The 19,289-nt window shown below is 51.9% G+C and overlaps 7 protein-coding genes across 7 annotated transcripts; 4 read left to right on the top strand and 3 right to left on the bottom strand.

Moving 5' to 3' along the window:
* Positions 1-2: 2 nt before the first annotated feature.
* On the bottom strand, positions 3-1,597 carry BD324DRAFT_619774 (hypothetical protein). Its single transcript, XM_022015209.1, has 7 exons — positions 1,411-1,597; positions 1,137-1,343; positions 1,012-1,059; positions 645-747; positions 428-593; positions 274-376; positions 3-221 (listed from the first exon to the last, which is right to left on the bottom strand). Exons 1-7 carry the CDS (start codon positions 1,534-1,536, stop codon positions 192-194), a joined length of 783 nt encoding a protein of 260 aa, XP_021873317.1. The 5' UTR covers positions 1,537-1,597; the 3' UTR covers positions 3-191.
* Positions 1,598-1,673: 76 nt separating this feature from the next.
* BD324DRAFT_619770 (origin recognition complex subunit 4 C-terminus-domain-containing protein) lies at positions 1,674-4,335 on the top strand. Its single transcript, XM_022015208.1, has 8 exons — positions 1,674-2,776; positions 2,827-3,018; positions 3,071-3,206; positions 3,255-3,337; positions 3,377-3,589; positions 3,637-3,723; positions 3,775-4,065; positions 4,129-4,335. The coding sequence occupies exons 1-8, from the start codon at positions 1,736-1,738 to the stop codon at positions 4,315-4,317; spliced, it is 2,232 nt and encodes a 743-aa protein (XP_021873316.1). The 5' UTR covers positions 1,674-1,735; the 3' UTR covers positions 4,318-4,335.
* A 1,131-nt stretch (positions 4,336-5,466) lies between these two features.
* Positions 5,467-7,277, bottom strand: BD324DRAFT_333317 (domain-domain-containing protein). Its single transcript, XM_022012515.1, has 4 exons — positions 6,694-7,277; positions 6,250-6,652; positions 5,881-6,202; positions 5,467-5,838 (listed from the first exon to the last, which is right to left on the bottom strand). Exons 1-4 carry the CDS (start codon positions 7,147-7,149, stop codon positions 5,574-5,576), a joined length of 1,446 nt encoding a protein of 481 aa, XP_021873315.1. The 5' UTR covers positions 7,150-7,277; the 3' UTR covers positions 5,467-5,573.
* A 1-nt stretch (position 7,278) lies between these two features.
* BD324DRAFT_333136 (hypothetical protein) lies at positions 7,279-8,732 on the top strand. Its single transcript, XM_022012514.1, has 5 exons — positions 7,279-7,557; positions 7,610-7,879; positions 7,928-8,278; positions 8,333-8,447; positions 8,488-8,732. Exons 1-5 carry the CDS (start codon positions 7,342-7,344, stop codon positions 8,622-8,624), a joined length of 1,089 nt encoding a protein of 362 aa, XP_021873314.1. The 5' UTR covers positions 7,279-7,341; the 3' UTR covers positions 8,625-8,732.
* Positions 8,733-9,321: 589 nt separating this feature from the next.
* Positions 9,322-11,826, top strand: BD324DRAFT_333023 (major facilitator superfamily domain-containing protein). The gene is made up of 9 exons (XM_022012512.1): positions 9,322-9,815; positions 9,866-9,961; positions 10,016-10,207; positions 10,283-10,385; positions 10,432-10,984; positions 11,038-11,176; positions 11,227-11,270; positions 11,324-11,396; positions 11,461-11,826. The coding sequence occupies exons 1-9, from the start codon at positions 9,537-9,539 to the stop codon at positions 11,704-11,706; spliced, it is 1,725 nt and encodes a 574-aa protein (XP_021873313.1). The 5' UTR covers positions 9,322-9,536; the 3' UTR covers positions 11,707-11,826.
* A 34-nt stretch (positions 11,827-11,860) lies between these two features.
* BD324DRAFT_619762 (putative ornithine-oxo-acid aminotransferase) lies at positions 11,861-13,819 on the bottom strand. The gene is made up of 8 exons (XM_022015207.1): positions 13,575-13,819; positions 13,212-13,515; positions 13,100-13,170; positions 12,864-13,036; positions 12,728-12,807; positions 12,511-12,677; positions 12,265-12,450; positions 11,861-12,206 (listed from the first exon to the last, which is right to left on the bottom strand). Exons 1-8 carry the CDS (start codon positions 13,749-13,751, stop codon positions 11,946-11,948), a joined length of 1,419 nt encoding a protein of 472 aa, XP_021873312.1. The 5' UTR covers positions 13,752-13,819; the 3' UTR covers positions 11,861-11,945.
* Positions 13,820-14,250: 431 nt separating this feature from the next.
* On the top strand, positions 14,251-17,548 carry BD324DRAFT_333088 (fungal-specific transcription factor domain-domain-containing protein). Its single transcript, XM_022012513.1, has 12 exons — positions 14,251-14,477; positions 14,567-15,222; positions 15,265-15,605; positions 15,650-16,131; positions 16,172-16,215; positions 16,251-16,404; positions 16,441-16,552; positions 16,592-16,631; positions 16,667-16,837; positions 16,879-16,929; positions 16,969-17,181; positions 17,230-17,548. Exons 1-12 carry the CDS (start codon positions 14,420-14,422, stop codon positions 17,332-17,334), a joined length of 2,427 nt encoding a protein of 808 aa, XP_021873311.1. The 5' UTR covers positions 14,251-14,419; the 3' UTR covers positions 17,335-17,548.
* Positions 17,549-19,289: the final 1,741 nt, after the last annotated feature.

Raw genomic sequence — 19,289 nt, 5'->3', positions numbered from 1 at the left:
ATCGGCAAATTCATCAAAGTCAATCGGCACTTTGCCGGCAAGGGGGCTATCTTCATTTTCCTGTGAGAGCGAGCGGCCGTGCGATCGGGCACGGAATCGAGGTAGACGAGACGAGGACACGGCAAGACGACATAGTTGCATAGATTCTTGGGAAAGCACGTCAATCTCCAGGCGTATGTATCCCTTTCAACTCAGGCCATATCCACATCATCGGCTTTGCCCTTGAACACGATCAATCTATCTCCGGTATGCTCTCTCGGAATATGCACTCACGTTCGTAGTCGTCATGAAGCTGTCTAGCTCCTTGTCGAGATCTCCAGCATTCGCAGGGCCTTTTCGACCGCGATTGGCAGGCGCACCGCGACCTCGAGGCGCACTGGAAGAATGCTTAGAGGCGTCCTTCCTGAAATCACGCAAAGCCACTCACCCTCTGCCACTTCCTCGCGGAGCATTGCCTCTTGGAATGGATCCAGCGCCTGCTCCTGGTCCAGACATCCTCTGCAAGAGCGAAGCCCCAGTCTGTGAGGCAGGTCGGGATCCAGGGCCGGGTCGAGCAGTTGGAGGGGGTAAGAGTCGGATCGAAATGGTTTGACCTGAGTAAACAGGGTCAGAACCAATCACGGCTGGCAGTTGAGATATCTAACCTTTCGTCATGGCGCCGTCAAACTTGTTGATGGCAATCCGAGCCTGTTGGTAGGAGGCAAACTCCATTGTCGCCTCTCCGCGCGATCGACCTGAGCGATCGTACTATAGCGCTACATATTGGGAGTCAGCAACATGTGTCTACGCCAGGTCCGTACTTACCGGAGAAAGAGCAACAAAAAGGCAAATCATAAGCTGCGCTCAAAACGAAATGGAATGTGATCTGATTCTGCTGAACTCTCGTCGACAACCATGAGACCCGGACACGTATTATTTTTTGCAAGACTGAGCCCTTTGGTTTTTTGTTTTCCCGGGTACTCGATTGCGCGGGAGCAGAGTAGACTACATTCAAGTGGAGTTGAAGCTTACGCGAATGGTTGGGCCTTGTACGAGTGTACCGGCTTGAGAGAAGATGTTCTGGAAAGGAAATGCGGGTCAACCCCATCGTTATCGTCTGCTTGACTGTAATCGAGCCCAGCAGGACCTCTACACACCTTGAGATCCTGAGTGGTCACTTCATAGTGCAATCCGACGACTTCGATTCTAGGTGAGATACCAGTAAATCCCACCCCTGTTCCAGCGGGAGATCCGGCGAATCCTGAGCCTCCTTGAGGGCCTCCACCGTTCCTCCTACCTCCAGGACTGGGCCCTTGATACGCATCGTGTACCCAAGTCTCATCTGTTGACCTCGGAGGGGGCCTCTGGGTCGACAGTCAGTGACCTTGAGCGCGAGTTGACACCATCCGCGAGAGACTGCACCAGACTTACAGCGTAAGGAGCCTGTGGAGCTCTTCCCGGACCTGATCGAGGTCCTCCGCGACCTCTACCTCCTCGTTGAGGTTGGGATGTCTTCTTGTCAGCTATGAGATCATCCAGAGATTTGTCGACGTCCATGTTGGCCAACAGGTGAGGGGGACCAAGATGTCAACACCAAGAGAAGCTCACCGAGTCCCAGGACAAATGGTTTTCGAACGGAAGCAAAATGAAATTCCTAGTAAGCGGTTGTTCCGCGTCTCCAATTTGCTGCAACGCGATGAATCATTATTGAAACAGCTAGTGAGCAGTCATACTGGCATGCTAGAGGAGCATAGTCATGGTATCGACTCCCACGAGAACTTTGGGATCTCCAGATCCTCTAGCTTTGGACGAACCCTCTTCAAATGCCTCAGGGTCAGGTCAAAGTCCAGCAAAAGGTAGAAGATCCACCCCTCGCTCTCAGATTGTGGTGGAAATTGAGACCTCTCGAAGGAAGCGACGTGCCATAGGAAGTAGCTCGAAGATGGCCGACATGTCACCAAATTCTGCTCTTGGTTCCACGTCAAAGCCCACCCCAGCTCGTACACCTCTTGCCAAAGGGAGCGGAGCTTCAAACCGCGGCACTTCAACTCCACGGCATAAGAACACCCCTACAGGGAAGACTCCCCTCAGAGGCAATAGCGCTGCATCTCCAGCGGCTACCAAGACGCCCCGAAATGGAGCGAAGGCAAGCTCAACACTCGCCTCGAGCGTCAAGAAAGCGCTTCCTACGCCTGTTCGATCCAGGAAAGAGGAGAAAGCACCCATACGGTTAGCGGACGACAATCCGTTTCTAGAGAGCGATGCTGGCACTGGAGTGTCTCGAGAGACTTTTCTTGCCAATGAAGCACTGAGACGCCAGAAAGAAGCCAGAAACTTTGAATATGAGGGCGATGCGGATGCTCCAAAATTGACACGCAGTGGGAAGGTAGTTGGAGGAGCAAAGCGAGGCGTTGAGATTGATGAATACGGAGGTATGGAGGAGGAAGAGGACGACGCAGACGAGGACGAGGATACGCGCGGGAAGCCGAAGTCGACAGAGTCTGACATGCTGGATAATGGCTTGGAGGCCAGAGCTCTTGACAATCATATGGAAGTGGATGAACGTCCAGTGGGCACGGCACAACCTGCCGGTCTACCACCAGGAGCCAGGCCTCACGTCCTTCGAATCTTGTCAACCTTGACCTCACAAGGCATCGCCTCTGACCCTCCGCCGTTCATGGACGAAGATACGAATGAGGCCCTTCACGGTCTGGTCAATCTACTGAAAGCCACGGTGGAACGCGGTGAAGGCAATAGTGCACTCGTAGTCGGCCCTCGTGGCGTCGGCAAGACGAGGGTAAGTGTCACAGCTCGGGGGGGGCAAGGACGTGCTGACGGACGCTTCAGACCCTTGGTCGAGCTTTGAACTTGCTGCCGTCAACCTCCACGTCCTTGCCGATCGTCGTCCGACTGTCTGGACACGCACAGACCAGTGATCGCTTAGCTATCAGGGAGATTGGGCGGCAGATCGCAGAAGCAGAGGGTATCAGCATCGCAAACCACGATGACGATGAAGCTGTCGATGGCGCAGACGATCAGGTACGTGGCTCTTGTTGTTGTTCCATGGGAAGCGGCTCATGACTGGTCTCAGGAATACGCCCCAACCACACTGCCATCCCACTTGCTGGCACTATTGACTGCTCCCTCCCCACGAGCCATCATCATCGTCATCGAGGAATTTGACATGTTCACAGAGCATGCTCGACAGGCTCTACTTTACTGCTTGCGTGAGCAGCGAAAGCTGAGGCGTGAATACTGCTAAGTACATCCTCCAGTCGACGTGGTTCAGAGCATCAAGACAGGGGATGTCAAGACGACGGGCAGAGGCGTAGCGGTGATAGGCGTGACGTGCCGAGTGGTAAGTCGTTGAGCTCCTTCCATGTTCTGACATCCACAGGATACACTCTTGCTTCTCGAGAAGCGGGTCAAGTCTCGGTTCTCTCATCGGATGTGGCGAATCCCTTCTCCCCTTTCTCCCGGCGGACCAGGCTGGAAAACGCTCTTGAATCGTGCTCTTGTCCCGTGGGAATGGGATGCCAAACAAGATTCCGCGGAACCAGACGCAAAAGCTCTACAGCTGTGGAAGGATGACTGGCAGTACGGTATAGAGGTGAGCAGCAAAGGCGGAAGGGTCTCCTCGTTGATACTCCCCACCAGACGCTACTTGATCAACCCAAAGTCGTCAAGTATCTGGACCGATTGACAGGTTTGACGACAGACGTCAGGATACTCTACAAGCCATTTGTGAGCGAGCAACATTGCAGTGGCGAGGGGACCACGGCCTGACTCTTACAGGTCCCTTTGATAATTTCTGTCCTGTCCTCTCAAGTGGATCTCATCAACGTCGCTCAGCTTTGTGCTTCTGTTCTTGGGCAGATTGAACAATCAGGCTGGGGTTTACAGACCGCCAAACTCAAAGGCCTCTCTCAACCCTCAGTCGGCATCTTGATCATCAGCAAGCACCTGCACTATGCTGGAAGAGACGAGTTCAATTTCGCTCAAGTTGAAGAAGAGTATCTGAGGTTTTCTAGGACAAAGCTGGTCGGAAGCGGGAAGACTCGCTGGCCAATAGGAGTGTTGAGAAATGTCAGTGGTACAGCTCGAGTGCCCATGACACCACCTATCCGATGCTGACACTGGAACCTACAGGGCTACGAGCATCTATTGCGATTGGGATTACTCGCTCCTGCTGGTAGCACGTCTGTCCAGAGGCGTTTTGCAAAGGTTCGATGTACCCTCTCAGCTCACGAGATCGTTGCGTGGATGCGAGGAGAGGGGGCTTCGGGTCTAGGCCCTGAGCTTGTCAGCTGGGGACGGATGTTGGGTGGGCATGCTTGAGTGTGTCGAGTAGGTAAAATTACTCGTCATGCAAGCGTGTCATTGTCCTATGTGAAAGCTTGGAAAGAAAGCATTATAAACTCGCTGAAGAAAGGGAGGGCAAACACTGTTGATATGACCAGTGTGCAGTTTGCAGCCAGGAACGGCCGTAATGGTCAGACGCCTAAAGGACCAGGACGAGTCCGCATATCACGCCGAGACCCAAGACCAGCGATTGGATCGTTCCGACGAGGGAGATGACAGGGACCGACACCAACCGACCAGCTGATCCGCTCGCAGAAGGGAACGACGAGGGGAATGTCCTAAAATAGGTTATATGAGCGTCGAGACTCTTGCTTCAGGTCAAGACTGACCCCGTATCCTTTGCATTCGGAATGTAGGTGTTGACGGGTGTAGAAGCAAATGTCGCACTAGGTCCGGCTGATGATGAATGGACTGCTTTCTTCTCAGCTACGGCTTGACAGATCGTAGCTCACCGGATCCATCTTGTATCTCGAATGGATCTGATTTGGCCAATACTTGAGACTGATTGGTGGTATTGACGAATGAGACAATGTATCCTGATCTGTGCGAAAGTCAACAGGCATCCTCATCATAAATTGTTCGGATCACTCACGAGGCCGCAACCCCAGGTAACGAGATCCTGACGTAGTCTGCCGTGGCATTGGCTGAGATGATCGTCAGTATAGAGGTAGATTAGAGGACAGCCTACTCACTGCTATCGGCTATCCGCTGATTTCCCGACAAGACACTCGAATCCTGGTTCGACAGCACTGCCTGGAACAAGAATGTATCGACGGCTGGGTCGGACGACGTCCAATTGAGGTTCACAGTGGAATTCTTATACCTGCGGGCGAGCTTCTCAGCATTGCATTTTTTCGAAGCGCATTACTCAGCGCCATACTCACCAGATGGTATTCGAGTTAGGGTACAGGATGGAGAGAACGGCTGTGCCATGGTCAGATCACCTGCTCTACCTTCCTCACAGGTTACCCACCATTGACATGGAGCAGGAAGGGTAAACACGCGAGGATCACGAGCATGCTGAACGAGCTGAGCACTGAGTCTCAATCTTGAAGCAGTCTTCCGGAGAGGTATCACAATGAGAGAGAGAGATGGTAGTGAATGTACAGCAGCGACCAGTGACCAGCCTGCCGACACAGACACAAACTAAAAAAGAGGCTATACCGCTTGTTTCAAAATTCCCCCGTGCCTGAGTTTCAACTCTCATCAGTGGCGCGCGGATGTGGCGTGGTTCAATGCATAGTCTTGAGCTCCCCGTCCACTGTGAAGCTCTCGTATTCGCGTCCACTGACTATCCAACCTCTGAATGGGGGGCTATGTCCGGAGTCATCCAACCCAGCAGTCACCTGGAAGGATTGACCGGTCTTCTTGAATGCGTCATCGATGGAATCATCAGCTTTCGACGGTGTGCCACGTAAGACCGTCTTCGCTCGTTGGTAAGCGGATGCCAGCTCGCCATGCTTGATCTCAAAGTAGGTCTTGACATTGCTATCGGTGCTGCATGAACTCAGCTCGGCTCTGGGGCATGACTTAGCTCACCTTCCCAACTGCGATCCTCCGAGACTTGAATGCAGATCCTGGTGGAGATCGTCAAACGCACGCAATAGCTCGAGCTTGCACACGCTTGAACGATTCCGTTCCGGTAAGGCTTTTGACCCTGGTGCTTTCCATGCTCCAGCTCGACTGCCATTGAAGATTACTTCCGGAGTGCTACCGGTCCATGGTAAGTGTAGGAGAGAGGTGACGGATGTAGCCGGTTCCAGTGAGCTCTTTCTCAGAATTTCAGACTTTGTACATGGGAAAGTCGTCGAAGTGACATGTACTTCGGGTCGGTGGAGTGTATAAGGCGGTACCAAGCGGTCTATCTTTCTCAGCTCCGAGTTCATCTTCTCCTTCTGGTGGACTCACCCTTGATCACCTCCAACCGTCCCCAGACAGCTCTTTGGACTTCGTCCTTTATGGTCCCCGTCCAATCACCCTTCTTCCCCGTCCAATGATCCGGGGGATCCTCCACGCCACCAACCACAATCCCATCAAGGTATATTGGCTCAAATATGTTGGCCAAGAGGGCCCCTTGAAGACCTAAGACAGACCAAGAGGCGATCTTGTCAGAGCATGAAAAGCTTGTGGCCGGGACAGAATCAGCTCGACCAGGTTTGGTTCGTATGGCCCCGAAAGCTTCGTATCCGTTTCGTCCTCTGATAGCTGTCCCATCGTTATGTATAGGTCTATGTCCGTCCTTTGAGCTCTTTAACGTCGCCATGTCTAATGGCTGATGCGCAGCTGTATGCAGAGTCGAGGCGTCGCCGCACTGTAAGGATAAGCTAGTGAAGACGATTTTGCTAAACTCACTGGTAGATTGGACACGTATAGCCAGACTTGGACATCTTGGCGGAGACCAAATCGGTTCGTCTCACGGTTGAGCTGCACGAGACTCTGTCCTGATGATTCTGGTAGTCTCAGAGATCTCTTCGCCTCACTCATCAACCACTTTTTAAATCCTCTCCTGGCCAATATTTCAGCATGGCTATCGTGCAGCGTATCCCCGCATGGAGAAAGTTTGTTCGCAGGTAAGCACTTGACGCCCGATCCAAGACTGGCCACTTGAATTTCATGTTCACCGTGGGCTTGCTGTCCTGCTTGAGCTACGGCCGCTGCTTTGAAGATGACGAGACAGATGGTCGCCAGGATGGTCCATTCGGGAACGCCATTGCTACGGATGTGTGGTTTCCCATGTTTCGGCAGTGTATCGAACAGAGCTATCGAGGTCGAGGCAATCAAATTATGAAGAGACGGTTTGGAGGACATTCCAAACCCGGCTCTGCTGCATCTTTGCCCATACAAGAGATCGTCTCAATGGTACCCACGATTGCAGGAATGAACGAAATCTTCGAATGACGGAAGCAAATTTTCCCCGTCGCGATTCTCTACATCCCAGCTCATGTTGTTAACACTCTATCACATTTCACGAACGCACGACCAACGTGGGTGTGACTCACCATGGCTCGTCCACCTCCCGCCTCTGGCTCTGGTACTTCCACGCCAGCTGGAACGGTCTCAAGCGGTCCGTCACCGGCGCAAACACCATCCGCCGCATCTGGCTCAGCTGCCCGACCGCCAGCGAGTAACCAAAGTCGAGGTGATGGATTGATGAATATACCAGCGATGCTCAATCTTGACAAGGCTGGAAAGCTGGATAAAGACCAAATATCCAAAGTCTGTATTAGACGCAGGATGACCTACGTCATGTGCTGACCGCCTCGTCTAGGTCCGAACGATGATTCTTCAACAGGCTCGACCTATCGTCGCTATGGCGCTCCACCGAAATCAACCGAATCCGCTTTTGGCTCTCCCTCCCCACTTGAATCCATCGATGAGCGCAGAAGGGCAGTCCGCTTTGATCAACAAGGCGGACTTTGAGATCCTCATGGCGAAAGGCGTAGAGGATTCAAAGAAGATTGGCGAGATTATGCCTATGTCAGAGATCAAGAAGTTGTTGGTTTTCACCCAAGAGCAACGGCACAAGATGCTGCTACAGGTATGTCTTGAGACTGCAGCAGTATGTTGACTCACTCTATGATCTCAGGATCCGGTCCTCAAATTACGGTTCACAAGGTCTCTAACTCATTACGCTCAGTTCAACAAGGCGAACGCGAGCAACGCTAGCAGCAACCCAGGTAACACCCCCAGCAATACGAACACGGCACCCAGCTCAACCGCAACACCGGGGTCAATACCCAGCGTCAATGCTAGCACGAGCGCCAATTCCGTTCCCACACCCGTGGCTCCTGTTGTCCCCATGGTGTCCGGTCCTCCGCCTCTACCGCCCGCCCCTCCTATCAAGATGGAGACGGAGGATGAGAGGCGAAAGCGAAAGTTTACGGAAATGCTACAGGACGAAGGGGGCGGTATACACGCCGAAATGGGTATCTTTGATGTGAGAATTGACGCGCGTTGGTAAAGGTGGGGAAGACTGACGAGCATCTGACAGGTGCTCGGCGATGTGTTGGACAGTTTTATTGATTCAGAAGCTCGAAGAGCTATCAGACTTGCCAAGCATAGGAAATCTCCCCGAGTGGAGCTCAAAGACGTAGCGTTCGCTATTGGTGAGTTGCCTCCTCAGACTTTGCGTCTGACGTCCTGTAGATGACTCGTATGGCATCAGTGTGCCAGGATTCAACGCCCAAGTCCGTGATCGGATACATACCGCGCCTGAAGCAGACAAAAAGAGGAGAACGGTGGTCCCGTTGAAGTCTAGAGCTAGCAAGAAGGATGAGAGCTAAGCTAGGGAGTGTATGAGGGAGCGTCCCTTTGTATGTATATCCTCCATTGTTGTATTCAGACGACTATTTGTAAGCATGATGATGAGATAAAGAAGATATCGGGTTAAAACAAAAGCCCACACCCCGCGCTTCACCAGGTCCGAAATTTCTGGCTTGAACCCAAAATATTCAGGTCCTCCCCGTGGTCCGAATCTCGACAACTCTCCTCATTACCTATGTCAATTTCTCGACTTCAGTTAGAGGGGCTCGCCAATCCATCGCTGTCGCTGATAGTCATGGTGGAGCCAATGTGTGATATGCGCCCTCCGTTGATTGATGATGGGACACGGTGGATTATCGGTAGCTTGGGAATTTTTATCCCATCCACACAATACACGAATGGGTCCTTTCCATTGGAACTTGCTCTCCTTCCTCCTTACCGCCGGGTTTGTTCGATGTGCCCAGCCTCTATGAATATCTCACACACCTTTCCACTGACATGAAGCCCTCTTCCCTCCTTCTGGTCCTCCTCAATCTCCTTTCGTCGACTAGGACGAAGAAGACGACGACGCTAGTACGCCTCAAAGGTACCTAACCCCCTTCTTGGCCCAACGTGGGTCACCCACTCTCTCGCTTTTCCCTTATAAAAGCTGCGAGTATCTCTTCCCGTCGCCTTTCACACATTCTCTCCCTCTATATAACTCATTCGAGAGCTGCTCACACAGGGCAGGAGTCATATGATTTTTAAAGTGAGGCTGATGGCTGATCTTTGAATACAACCGTCGTGACCGCATTCCGTGAGCCGAACCTAGAGCTCGCCTCGACCCGGATATCCGTGGCACAAACTTTTTCTTTTTGGCTCGCCCCAGAGGTCGTCCAAGAGGCGTCCTGGTCATCCATAAAGGAGAGTCAACTGCACTCCCAAACATCATCATGAACAACAATACTTCGACACCTCTGTATCAACCTCATTCACCTCAGACACCAACGACATTCGCAGGTGCAACATCACAAACTAGCATCATGTCAAGTCGACCGGTTTTGGAGGATCAAAAATCAGTCAAGAGCGATAGCATCTTGTCGCAAGCGCCTGTACTGTATGATCAAGACAAAGAAGGTGGTGTGGGCCAAGCAGCCGCCATGACAGGTGCAGAAGCCAAGATATCACAGGGAAGGAAATGGTTATTGCTCCTCATCTTCTCAGTGTCTTCGGTAGGCGAGATCAACAATACTTCCCCAATGTGGCTCACTGTCCTCATCAGTATCTTGATATTTGTGGCAGGTCCGCTTTCATCGTCTTTGTTCAGAGCATCTCGAGGGATCTCGACATACAATTTGAAGACTCCATATGGGTCCTGGTGAGCCCTCCATTCGGTCTACAGATCTGGTCTAGTCTCTGAGTCAAATCGCAGAACAGCTACGGTGTCACCTTTGGCTCCTTTCTCCTCCTGGCTGGACGTGTATCCGACTTGTACTCTGCCAAACCAGTCTTCGTATGGGGTTTCGTCTTCACTGCCATCTTCAGTTTGGCCAGCTCGTTCATGACTGAAAAGGTCTCGTTCTTCATCTTCCGAGGTCTCTATGGAGTCGCTGCAGCAGCCACAGTGAGTAGAAGTTCGGGGCTCAAAGCCATACTTCACACTGCGGGCCAAGGGTTCACGCTCACCGATTCTTCCCAGATTCCCTCCGCTTTCCGGCTCATCATCGCAGTCTTTGAGCCTCATGAGGTGCCAAAGGCGCTCGCCATGTTTGGCATGGCAGCCGCGCTTGCGAATGCAACGGGTGAGCAGAGATATCTCAAAATTCTCGATTGACAAAATCCTTTCAGGCCTTCTATGGGGAGGAGTCTTTGGCGAGATCAGTTCCACCGTCGAGCAGATGGCGCCTTGGCGATGGTATTCTCGTTGGGTCTGTTTCCTCTCTATTCCGTTCGCAATCTTCTCCCAGTTTATGATCCCCTCCACGAGAGGTCCTCACGCCGACAAGGCTCAAAAGTGGCGTTATCTCGATCTCATTGGCAACTTTTTGATACTCGCTTCCATGTTGCTACTCAACGTCGCTCTCACATTGGGGGCAGCGCATGGATGGTCTTCAGCTCATTTCCTCATCACCATCGTCCTTTCTGTCCCTCTATTGATCGGCTTCTTTATCTGGGAATGGAAGATTGATGCTGAGAAGGCTGTTCTACCGCCAAGCTTTTGGAAGATTCCAAACGCTCCGCTCATCATCTTCTCGACCATGTATCTCTTCTCATGGGTCGCCAATGCCCAATTGCCCCTTGTTCAGCGTTTCGAGGTCATCTACCGAGAGTCGCTCATCAAATCTTCGGTACGCATGCTACCGCTCGGTATCGGGGCTTGCTTGTTCCTCATCCTCGCATCGTGAGTCGAAAGTCAGATTCGGTCGAGACCGATACTGACGTGAACCTCGTCAGACCCATTCTGAGAAAGATGTCGAGCTTGAAAATACCAATTACCCTCGGCTTCGCCATCTGCGCCGCGTCCTTCGTCGCATACATCTACAGTGATGGCAAGCTGGGATCGGCTTATTGGCAATACCTCTTCCCTGCATTCGTAAGTCGGCGACATATGTGTCCAGCGCGAAAGACTGATCAATCACCTAGCTGATCGGATCCATCGGATTGGCCATGTCTTATTTATCATGCAAGTGAGTAGTCTTTTCTCGTTGCACTTGATCGGCTTCGATGCTAACGTGCTTAGCGTGGTGATCATGACTTCTGTGCCCCCCGCCATGGCAGGAACAGCAGGTGCTCTCTTCCAACTTGCTACTCAGGTGAGAGAGCATTCACCCGAAAGGGCATTCCTGGAGCTGGTCCGACGCTGACATCCCATTTAAGCTCGGGGTTGTTACTGGCTATTCTATTCAGGATGCTCTACTGTCTATCCATGATGGAGGTGTCGAGAACTGGTCCAATGTCCAAATCGCATTCTGGTTCCAATTCGGCTGGGGAGTGTTCTGCTGCGTCCTCCTGGCCATCTTCTTCAAGAGTCCTAAGAAGATTGCGGCGTCGAGAACAAAGACGGAGAGCATCGCCATGACACCCTCGCAGTCGTCCGGAAGCGAGTTGAGTGCTCGAGCCTGATGATGGCATGCGAGACGATTGAAACATTACCGGAGAGGGAAAAAAGAAAACATTCCGACCTGCCATTTAGACGACCTCATGATTACGAACCGGATCTTTCCCCTTGTCTTGTATATATAGCACCTAGGTGCCCATTGTTTTCCTCATTTGTCTTTTCCCACCTGTGTATGCATAGATAGAACGCAAAATCATCAAGAAAGACAACCGTCATCGAAACAGACTAGATAAATAGATCCCTTTCATTCCAATGTCTTGGCAACAGTCTGGACGGCCTGCGCCATTATACCCAGCATTTCGTCCACTTCTTCCTCGCTGACGATAAGAGCGGGTATCAACCTCATGACTGGGTAGATACTGGTGGTGAGGCACAAGAGTCCTTGATCCATACAGGCGTTCTGGACCAAAGTGCTGAGATAAGGCGGTAATTGGACATTAGGTCCACGAGAGTGAGATGAAGTGATGTGGGAGGACGGGTCTTTGAACTCGATAGCAATCATGAGCTATCAGAAGACTGTCAGCGAATGTCGACCAACGACCAAATTCATGATCTGCACTCACTCCCTTCCCTCTGATCTCTTCAATCATCCATCCACCATTCTCTACATCTTCTTGAATTTTTCTCAGTCCATCGAAAATTTGCTTTGAACGAGCTTCGACGTTGCCCAGCATGTCGTGCGAACGCATGTATCTCGTCGTGGCGACTCCAGCAGCGCACGCAACAACGTTACCAGAGTAAGTTCCGCCCTACGGGGAGCATTAGCGGAGCTCATTCCCACTGAAAAGTGGCTCATTTGTGCTACATACCAAAGATCCTGGAGCCATGGCATCCATTATCTCCTTACGCGTCACCACGCCAGATACTGGCATACCGTTCGCGATTCCTTTCGCAAAGGTCATCATGTCGGGAACCACGTCGGAATGCTCAATAGCCCAAATTTTGCCTGTACGGTAGAATCCAGTCTGAATCTCGTCTGGATCTGGTCAACGAGATCTAGTGGGAAGGCATAAAAGGGGGACTCACCCGCCACGAGCAAGATGCCATGCTTTGTGCATTGCTTTCGCAAGTGTTGAACGTAAGCTGCGGGAGCAGGCACATAGCCGCTGTGCTTGCAATCAGTCCGAGGAGCCAGGAACGAGCCTTTCCTCCGCTTACTCACCCTTCTCCAATCACGGGCTCGATGAAGACTGCAGCGGTATCTTCGGGTGCACATTGTTGTTTCAGGATGTTATCAAAGTCTCTGCAGGCTCTCTCTACCAAGACTTCCTCAGGAGTGTCTTTCGGCAAGCCCATAGCGTGCCAGTATGGGAATGGTGTGGCGTGGACGCCGGGCTATGACGGAAAGACTATCAGCTACGTGGTCTCATGCGGCAAGGGAGTGGAGTTGAAATTCACCATCAGAGGTCCAGTACCTTTGAAAAAGGTCGTTTTGGATTTGGTCAAGGATGAAGCGCCGATTGTACGACCTGTAGATGTATCAGCGCACAATTCGTGCTGTGAGAATCACCATGGTATGCGCCTTGCATGACGATGATATTCTGTCGATGGGTCTTCGTCCTCGCAATCTTGACAGCGGCTTCCACTGCCTCAGCGCCAGAGTTCCAGAAGAAAAAGCTGTCAAGGCTCGGATCAGGCATCATAGCCAGGAGTGATTCGACGAGCTGCACATAGGGTTCCGACAATGCAATGGCACATTGAACGTGGATGATGCTCTGGGCTTGAGCGATGATAGCAGCAGTGACATCAGGGTGGCTGTGTCCGAGAGAAGTGACGCCGATCCCAGCGGAGAAGTCGAGCAATTGCTTGCCATCCTACGAATGATGCCCATCAGTTAAAGTGCACAAAGCCTCCCTGCAAGCGCTTGACTTACCGTGGTCAAGACTCGAAGACCTTTACCCTCCTTAAAAACGTGATCGCGGAGCCTACCCAAACCTTTTGTAATGTGCTGATCGGCGATATTGACCAGATCGTTGGTCGAGGTGGTCATGGGCAGTGCCTTGCTGGAAGTCACAGGGAGCTCATTCATTGTGCTTGTAGAGCCTGGCATGGTGACAAGGGAGTTGAATGCGTGTGTGTGACAGAGAGAGAGAGAGAGAGAGAGAGGGACCGGCCCGTTGGAGAGGTGGCGACCTATCTATTCTTTCTCGCTTTAACCGTCGGTTACGCTTTCTCCGCTGTGGGTGGGATTATTCCAGGAGTTTTCACCGGCCCCTTTTCCCTCTTGGACCTTTTGAGGAGGAACCCTTTCTATGGCCGATCATTCTCTCGTCCCTTTGCATCTCTGCTACACAGGTCCAAAGGAAGACATACAGAGGATGAGGGGGGGAAGGAGCCATGCCATCGTCAACCATAAATGCATGATTCTTGACGCTCCCATCTTTGTTCTGTAAGAACGAAATTCCGCGAGCACCTCCTCGACTAGGCGCCGCTAATGCAAGAAGCAGAAGCAGCCCACGGGGTAATCTTTGATGACCTGAACCGAGCATCTGCGAGCGTTTCAATTACGTTCCGAAGAGGTCGATCATCACACTCTTCGAGGAGGCCATTGGTCAAGCTACCATGAGTAGTGGACCAATAGGACCGGCCATACAGCCTGAATAATCGGGCCGACAGACTCCTCTTCCTCGCCTGCGAATTGTTATGGCACCAGCATGTATCTTTTGTTTTCCCTCTATTTCGTGACGGATTAAATTGTCATTCGTCGTAGAAACCCACATGACAGACACCCCTCCATCTCAAGAACTAGACTTTGCAGAGATCTCCCGAGAAGCGAGTGAGTGAAGTCGATTCAGACAGGAAGGGCAGGGCAGAGAAGAGGGATTTAAGAAGTCTGGCATTGCTGATTGACGATATCAAACACAGGACGTATAGTCGATGCTCGTCGTGCTCAAGAAGTCTTGCTTCAGACTAATCCTGTAGCTCAGGCCAAGAATAATGGGAACTCGTCAACAAAGGGCAGGAAAGCCATTCGCTTTTCTAGGAGTACGACGGGATGTCTAGCTTGTCGAAAGAGCAAAGTCAAATGTGATGAGACTGTCCCCGTTTGCCTCAGATGCGTTGCGTCTCAGAGAGAATGTCATTATCCGGCAGACAAAGATGGAGGAGGTAGTGGAGGAGGAGGAGAACAACAACGCAAGCGGAGGAGACGGATAAGCAGTAAAGAGGATGACCACGCCTTGGGTTCTGGTCCTGGCTCTGCTTCCATACAGCCTACATTCCCTCCTGCTCCTCCTATCAGTCATGCTGTCCCTGGACCACCTTTCCCGATCCCTCAACCGGCTCCCACTGGCCCTTCTCGAGCAGCGAGTGGAGAGCAAATCCATCAAGTCACTCGTCAGAGGCTCCCATCCTTCGACATCGATCTCTCCAATCCCTTCATGTTTCCTGGGCCTTCGTCTTATCTTGATGAATCGGTAAGAGACGATGTGGATGAAGCTGCGCTTTCTGGACTTTTGAGCCTCGATACAACCGTTGTCAATTCTCCCGAGAACACTTCGCGACTTGCACACTTGGAAGGGGTGAGTTCATCAGTGGACGAACAGCGCTCATGTCTGGTAAAGCCTCATCCATTCCGCTTCTCTAGGTCTCCATCATCTGTCAATCCATTGGCCACGCCAACGCCTCCAATCACAGTCCCCTTTGGTCCCATGCCCTTCTCACAATCTTCCGCCCAGATTCTGCCCTACACTCAGCCACGGATATCGCCTACCTTGTCGTCGTCAAATCCCGCATTTAGCCTTTCAGACATACCGATACAACACCGAGATATCGCCAATTCGTTGCTCCTTCAGAGGCGAAAGAATCGCTCGAATGCCCCTACCCTGTCATCAAATCTCAGACCGAACTTGCAGCAGAATGCACAGCCCATATCGCGTGCTCTGATCATTGAAACTCTACTGAGGTGGGCTTAGCCGAATGGGACTCATGCTGACCGACGTGCTCCAGTGCCCACGCAAACGATGACCTTTTATACGAATTTGGGCCCTCTCATCGCTTCACATCCAGCCGTGATCCCGATATGTCTGCTGGCGGTCTGACCTCAGCTCCCCCGCTACCCAACAGTCTCGATTTTCTAACCGATGCGTTCCCTTCACCAACAGCTTTACTGCTCTTCCACAACTTTTGCAACAACACTTCCCGGATTCTCGTCACGATGGGAGACATGGGTCCGAATCCATTATTGGGACTCTGTACGCCATCGCGACTACTTGATGTGACGTCTCCTGGAGCAGCTGCCATGAGAATGAGCATGCTGAGCGCTAGCATTGTGCACTACGCTTATGAGACGGAGCAAATTGGGGATCATCTCTCCTTCGGCTCAAAATGGGCGCAACATAGGACAGATCTGAAAGAAATGAGTGACAAGTTCAAGCGCGCAGCCGTCGCAAATATCGTCCTGGCGGCTGGAGGTGAAGGTAGCGAGCCAGGTGAGATCAGATCGTACAGAAGAGTCGTTGATGTTCTCAGTCGACAACCTTTTGGCTGCTTGCACGCTCCTGTGCATCCGAGATGTGAGTCAAGGCCAGATGCCCCCTCTGACCTATAGGTCATCAGCGCTGATACGTCATGGCGAGACAACATGGAGTTTGTCATCAATCTTACCAATCGTAAAGGAGGACCTCATGTGCTGCTGAGGCCCCAAGAATACTCTTTCACTCGAAGATATCTGCTGGAGACCTTGGCCCTGCACGATGTCTTTAGTAAGCGTTCCATGTAGTCGAGGAACCTGACCCTAGGTCACTTCGTCACGGGTAAAGGTCCTTCCTTGATTGGCGGGTTCGATCCCTGGTGGTTTGATAGTGTACATGCGTCCAACGGCAAGTCCGAATGGGAGTCCGTCGAACGATCGTGAGGAGAAAGTTGAATGATTCGATGCTGATGGCATAGGTTTGGTGTCTCGCGAGGGATGGTTGATCTCATCGCAAGAGTGAGTGATAAGAGTCGACGTGACTTACGCCTCAGATTGCTCTCCTGGATTCCCGCAAACAGCGCCTGGGTCTGAGCATGAAATCCCCTGCCAAGGAATTGAGGGACGCAGCGGATCAAGTACATCGCGATTGCCAGACGTTCTTGAAGGAGCTAGATATATGGGGAATCAATTTATGCGCAATACCAAATCATCCCCGTGTGACGGTGAGCATTGGTCAGCTTCATCCCTTTCTGAGACATTGCAGTGTGGAGATTACATCCACAAATACATGGCCATCATTTTCATCCTTGCAGATGTGAGCTGAGGCGACGGCGGCGAGATGCTGATGGTATAGATTCTGGAACAGCCTCCCACGACCCCGCAGATCGACAAGGCTGTCGCCAATGTCCTCGAATTGATCAGCGAAGCATCCGCCATGCGCATGAGCGTCATGCTCGTTTGGCCGTTGTTGATAGCAGGTGCATTTTGTCTCCCTGTTCGACGGACCAAAGTCCGCGAATTATTTGATGCTCTGCGACAAGACTATTGTGAAGACTTGGAGGCAGCGGTGAGCCGAATCTGGAATGTGGCATCTGGCTGAATACTCCGTCTCTAGAGGCAAATATTGGATGAGCAATGGCGTGGTATAGATGCCGGGCAAGGCAAACGTCACTGGATAGACGTCATGCGGTCAATTGGGCGGGAAGTATTGTTGATATGATATGAGCGTAACGATGCGTGGTCTAAACTGTAAAATCATCACCGTAATCAAAATAGACTACGTCGACGCTCAGACGTAGTATTTCTGTCTTGTTGCTGCCGAGGAAGTATGAGAACTGGTTCTCTTCTTTCTCCGTTGAACGGCAAGGGACCGGTTTGGTATTTCATTGCATACAGTCAGATCTCTCACCTCGTGACCCTGATCGAGACCCCTTAATTCGCGTTTCCCAACGGCCGTCTATCGGCCGCCCATGACGATTGAGTAGGAGGAGGATCGGTAGAATGCCCGATGAAAACGCCACGGTTCCCGTGGACCTCCCGTTGATGATCCCGTTTCCGAGCCGGTGGTGTTGTAAGGTGTGAGACCCAAACTTTTGCCCTCAAACTTCCTGCGCCCTAGCTATTGTGGAACATGCTTCAGAGGACGAGCTGGTCAAGGATCTCAAGTGTGTCTCGTCGATCTCGGTGAGAGGATTAGCGTCAGCGTGCGAGAGAGGTAGAGAGTTCTCCTATACCCAAAAAAGGGGAGCGGTCGCAAGGCTCGTAAAGCTGTTTCATAGTCCCACATATAGACCGCTACTACTTAGGAAGCTGCCTCGGAATCCGGTCATATGTATGGTGTCAGATGATCCCGCAACGCTCAATTCAGATTGAGGGTGTCGTCGACGCGGGCCAGGGGAAGCTGCCTCTTTGGGTGTGTCTTGCTAAGGCTTGCAGATTAACCATGAGCCCTATTGCATATGTAAGGCACCGAAAAAAATAAACGAGTGGGCTTTCATCTCTCTCGCTCTCGGCTGAGAGACCGGGACGTTTTGTGTGTATGAGCTCCCACGTTCAGGTCGGAGAGGCTGGACACACTCGTTGACTTGAACCCCAACTCGTGCCTTGTTCATGAACCACCTCAATCAAGCCCTTTTATCTTACGAGTTTCTGATTGTCCGTTTGGTCTAATGAAAATACGCCGTGTGCCCGTCGATTTGATACCCCGGTCGAACCTTTTAACGTACGCGGGAACCGGGAAGCTGCGTGTGGATGCGAGGAGGCAAAAATCAAAAGTAAAGCGGGGTGATAGCCCGTGACGATGTACCTTGGAAAAGGTCTGTAGTCATCGGCGGTGGTGGCATGCCACTGAATTCAGCCTCTCTCACCACCACCACCAAAGTTTCCGGGTGGCTTTGTGTCCCTTCCACTAGCGTCGTCTTGTCAGAGACGGAAACGATTTGTTTCCATGTTGCTCCCCTATTAATCCGATAAGCAATTTGGACACGGGACCGGGAGGAGGGAAGAAGATGAAGATTGGGTGGAAGAGGAGAGAGAACAAGATCTGAATTGGAAGACTATTTTGATGTTAAATTTTTCTCGCCCCTCGTCCCCTCACCCCTCCCCCCCCCCGGGCGGATCTCTGAGGCTTGAATTCGCCCGGCCAGTACACATCCTACCCTGTGAGAAAGACCCCTCAGGATGGAGATCTCTGCAGGCCATTTTTGTGTCCTCGCAGGCACCCCCTTTTCGCCCTCGATGCTGCATCCCATCAACCTGAGACATCCGATCGACGGGTTCAAAGTTTTTCACTCTCCTCTCCGCCACTTGCCTCTTTCCCTCTCTTTCTCTCTCTTCCGGCGCGCAGCGCAGCGCGTGCCCTTCCCGTGTTCAGTGATGAGTCGTTGGGACGACATTCCTGGGCTGTGAGGTCTAGGGTAAAAGGACAGTCAATCAGCCCCTGCTGTGAGCGTTTTCCAAGGAACCGGGGGGTGGCACTTTTGGAAAGGCTGTCAGTGATAGACCTGTCGCCGTTCGTCAGGTTCCCGAGTATCAAACGGCCAGACCTCCAACGTCGTCGAGGATCCTTCATCTAGACCATTTTGACAGCAGCAGCAACATCAACAAATAACAATAAGAAGAAGGGGGTGGCTAGTCCGTCCAGTTAGGGCGTACGTACGAACATAAAATTGAAGA

Source organism: Kockovaella imperatae (genome assembly GCF_002102565.1).
Source record: "Kockovaella imperatae strain NRRL Y-17943 chromosome Unknown BD324scaffold_3, whole genome shotgun sequence".
NCBI classification, from domain to species: Eukaryota; Fungi; Basidiomycota; class Tremellomycetes; order Tremellales; family Cuniculitremaceae; genus Kockovaella; species Kockovaella imperatae.
This window is presented reverse-complemented; position numbering and strand designations above follow the sequence as displayed.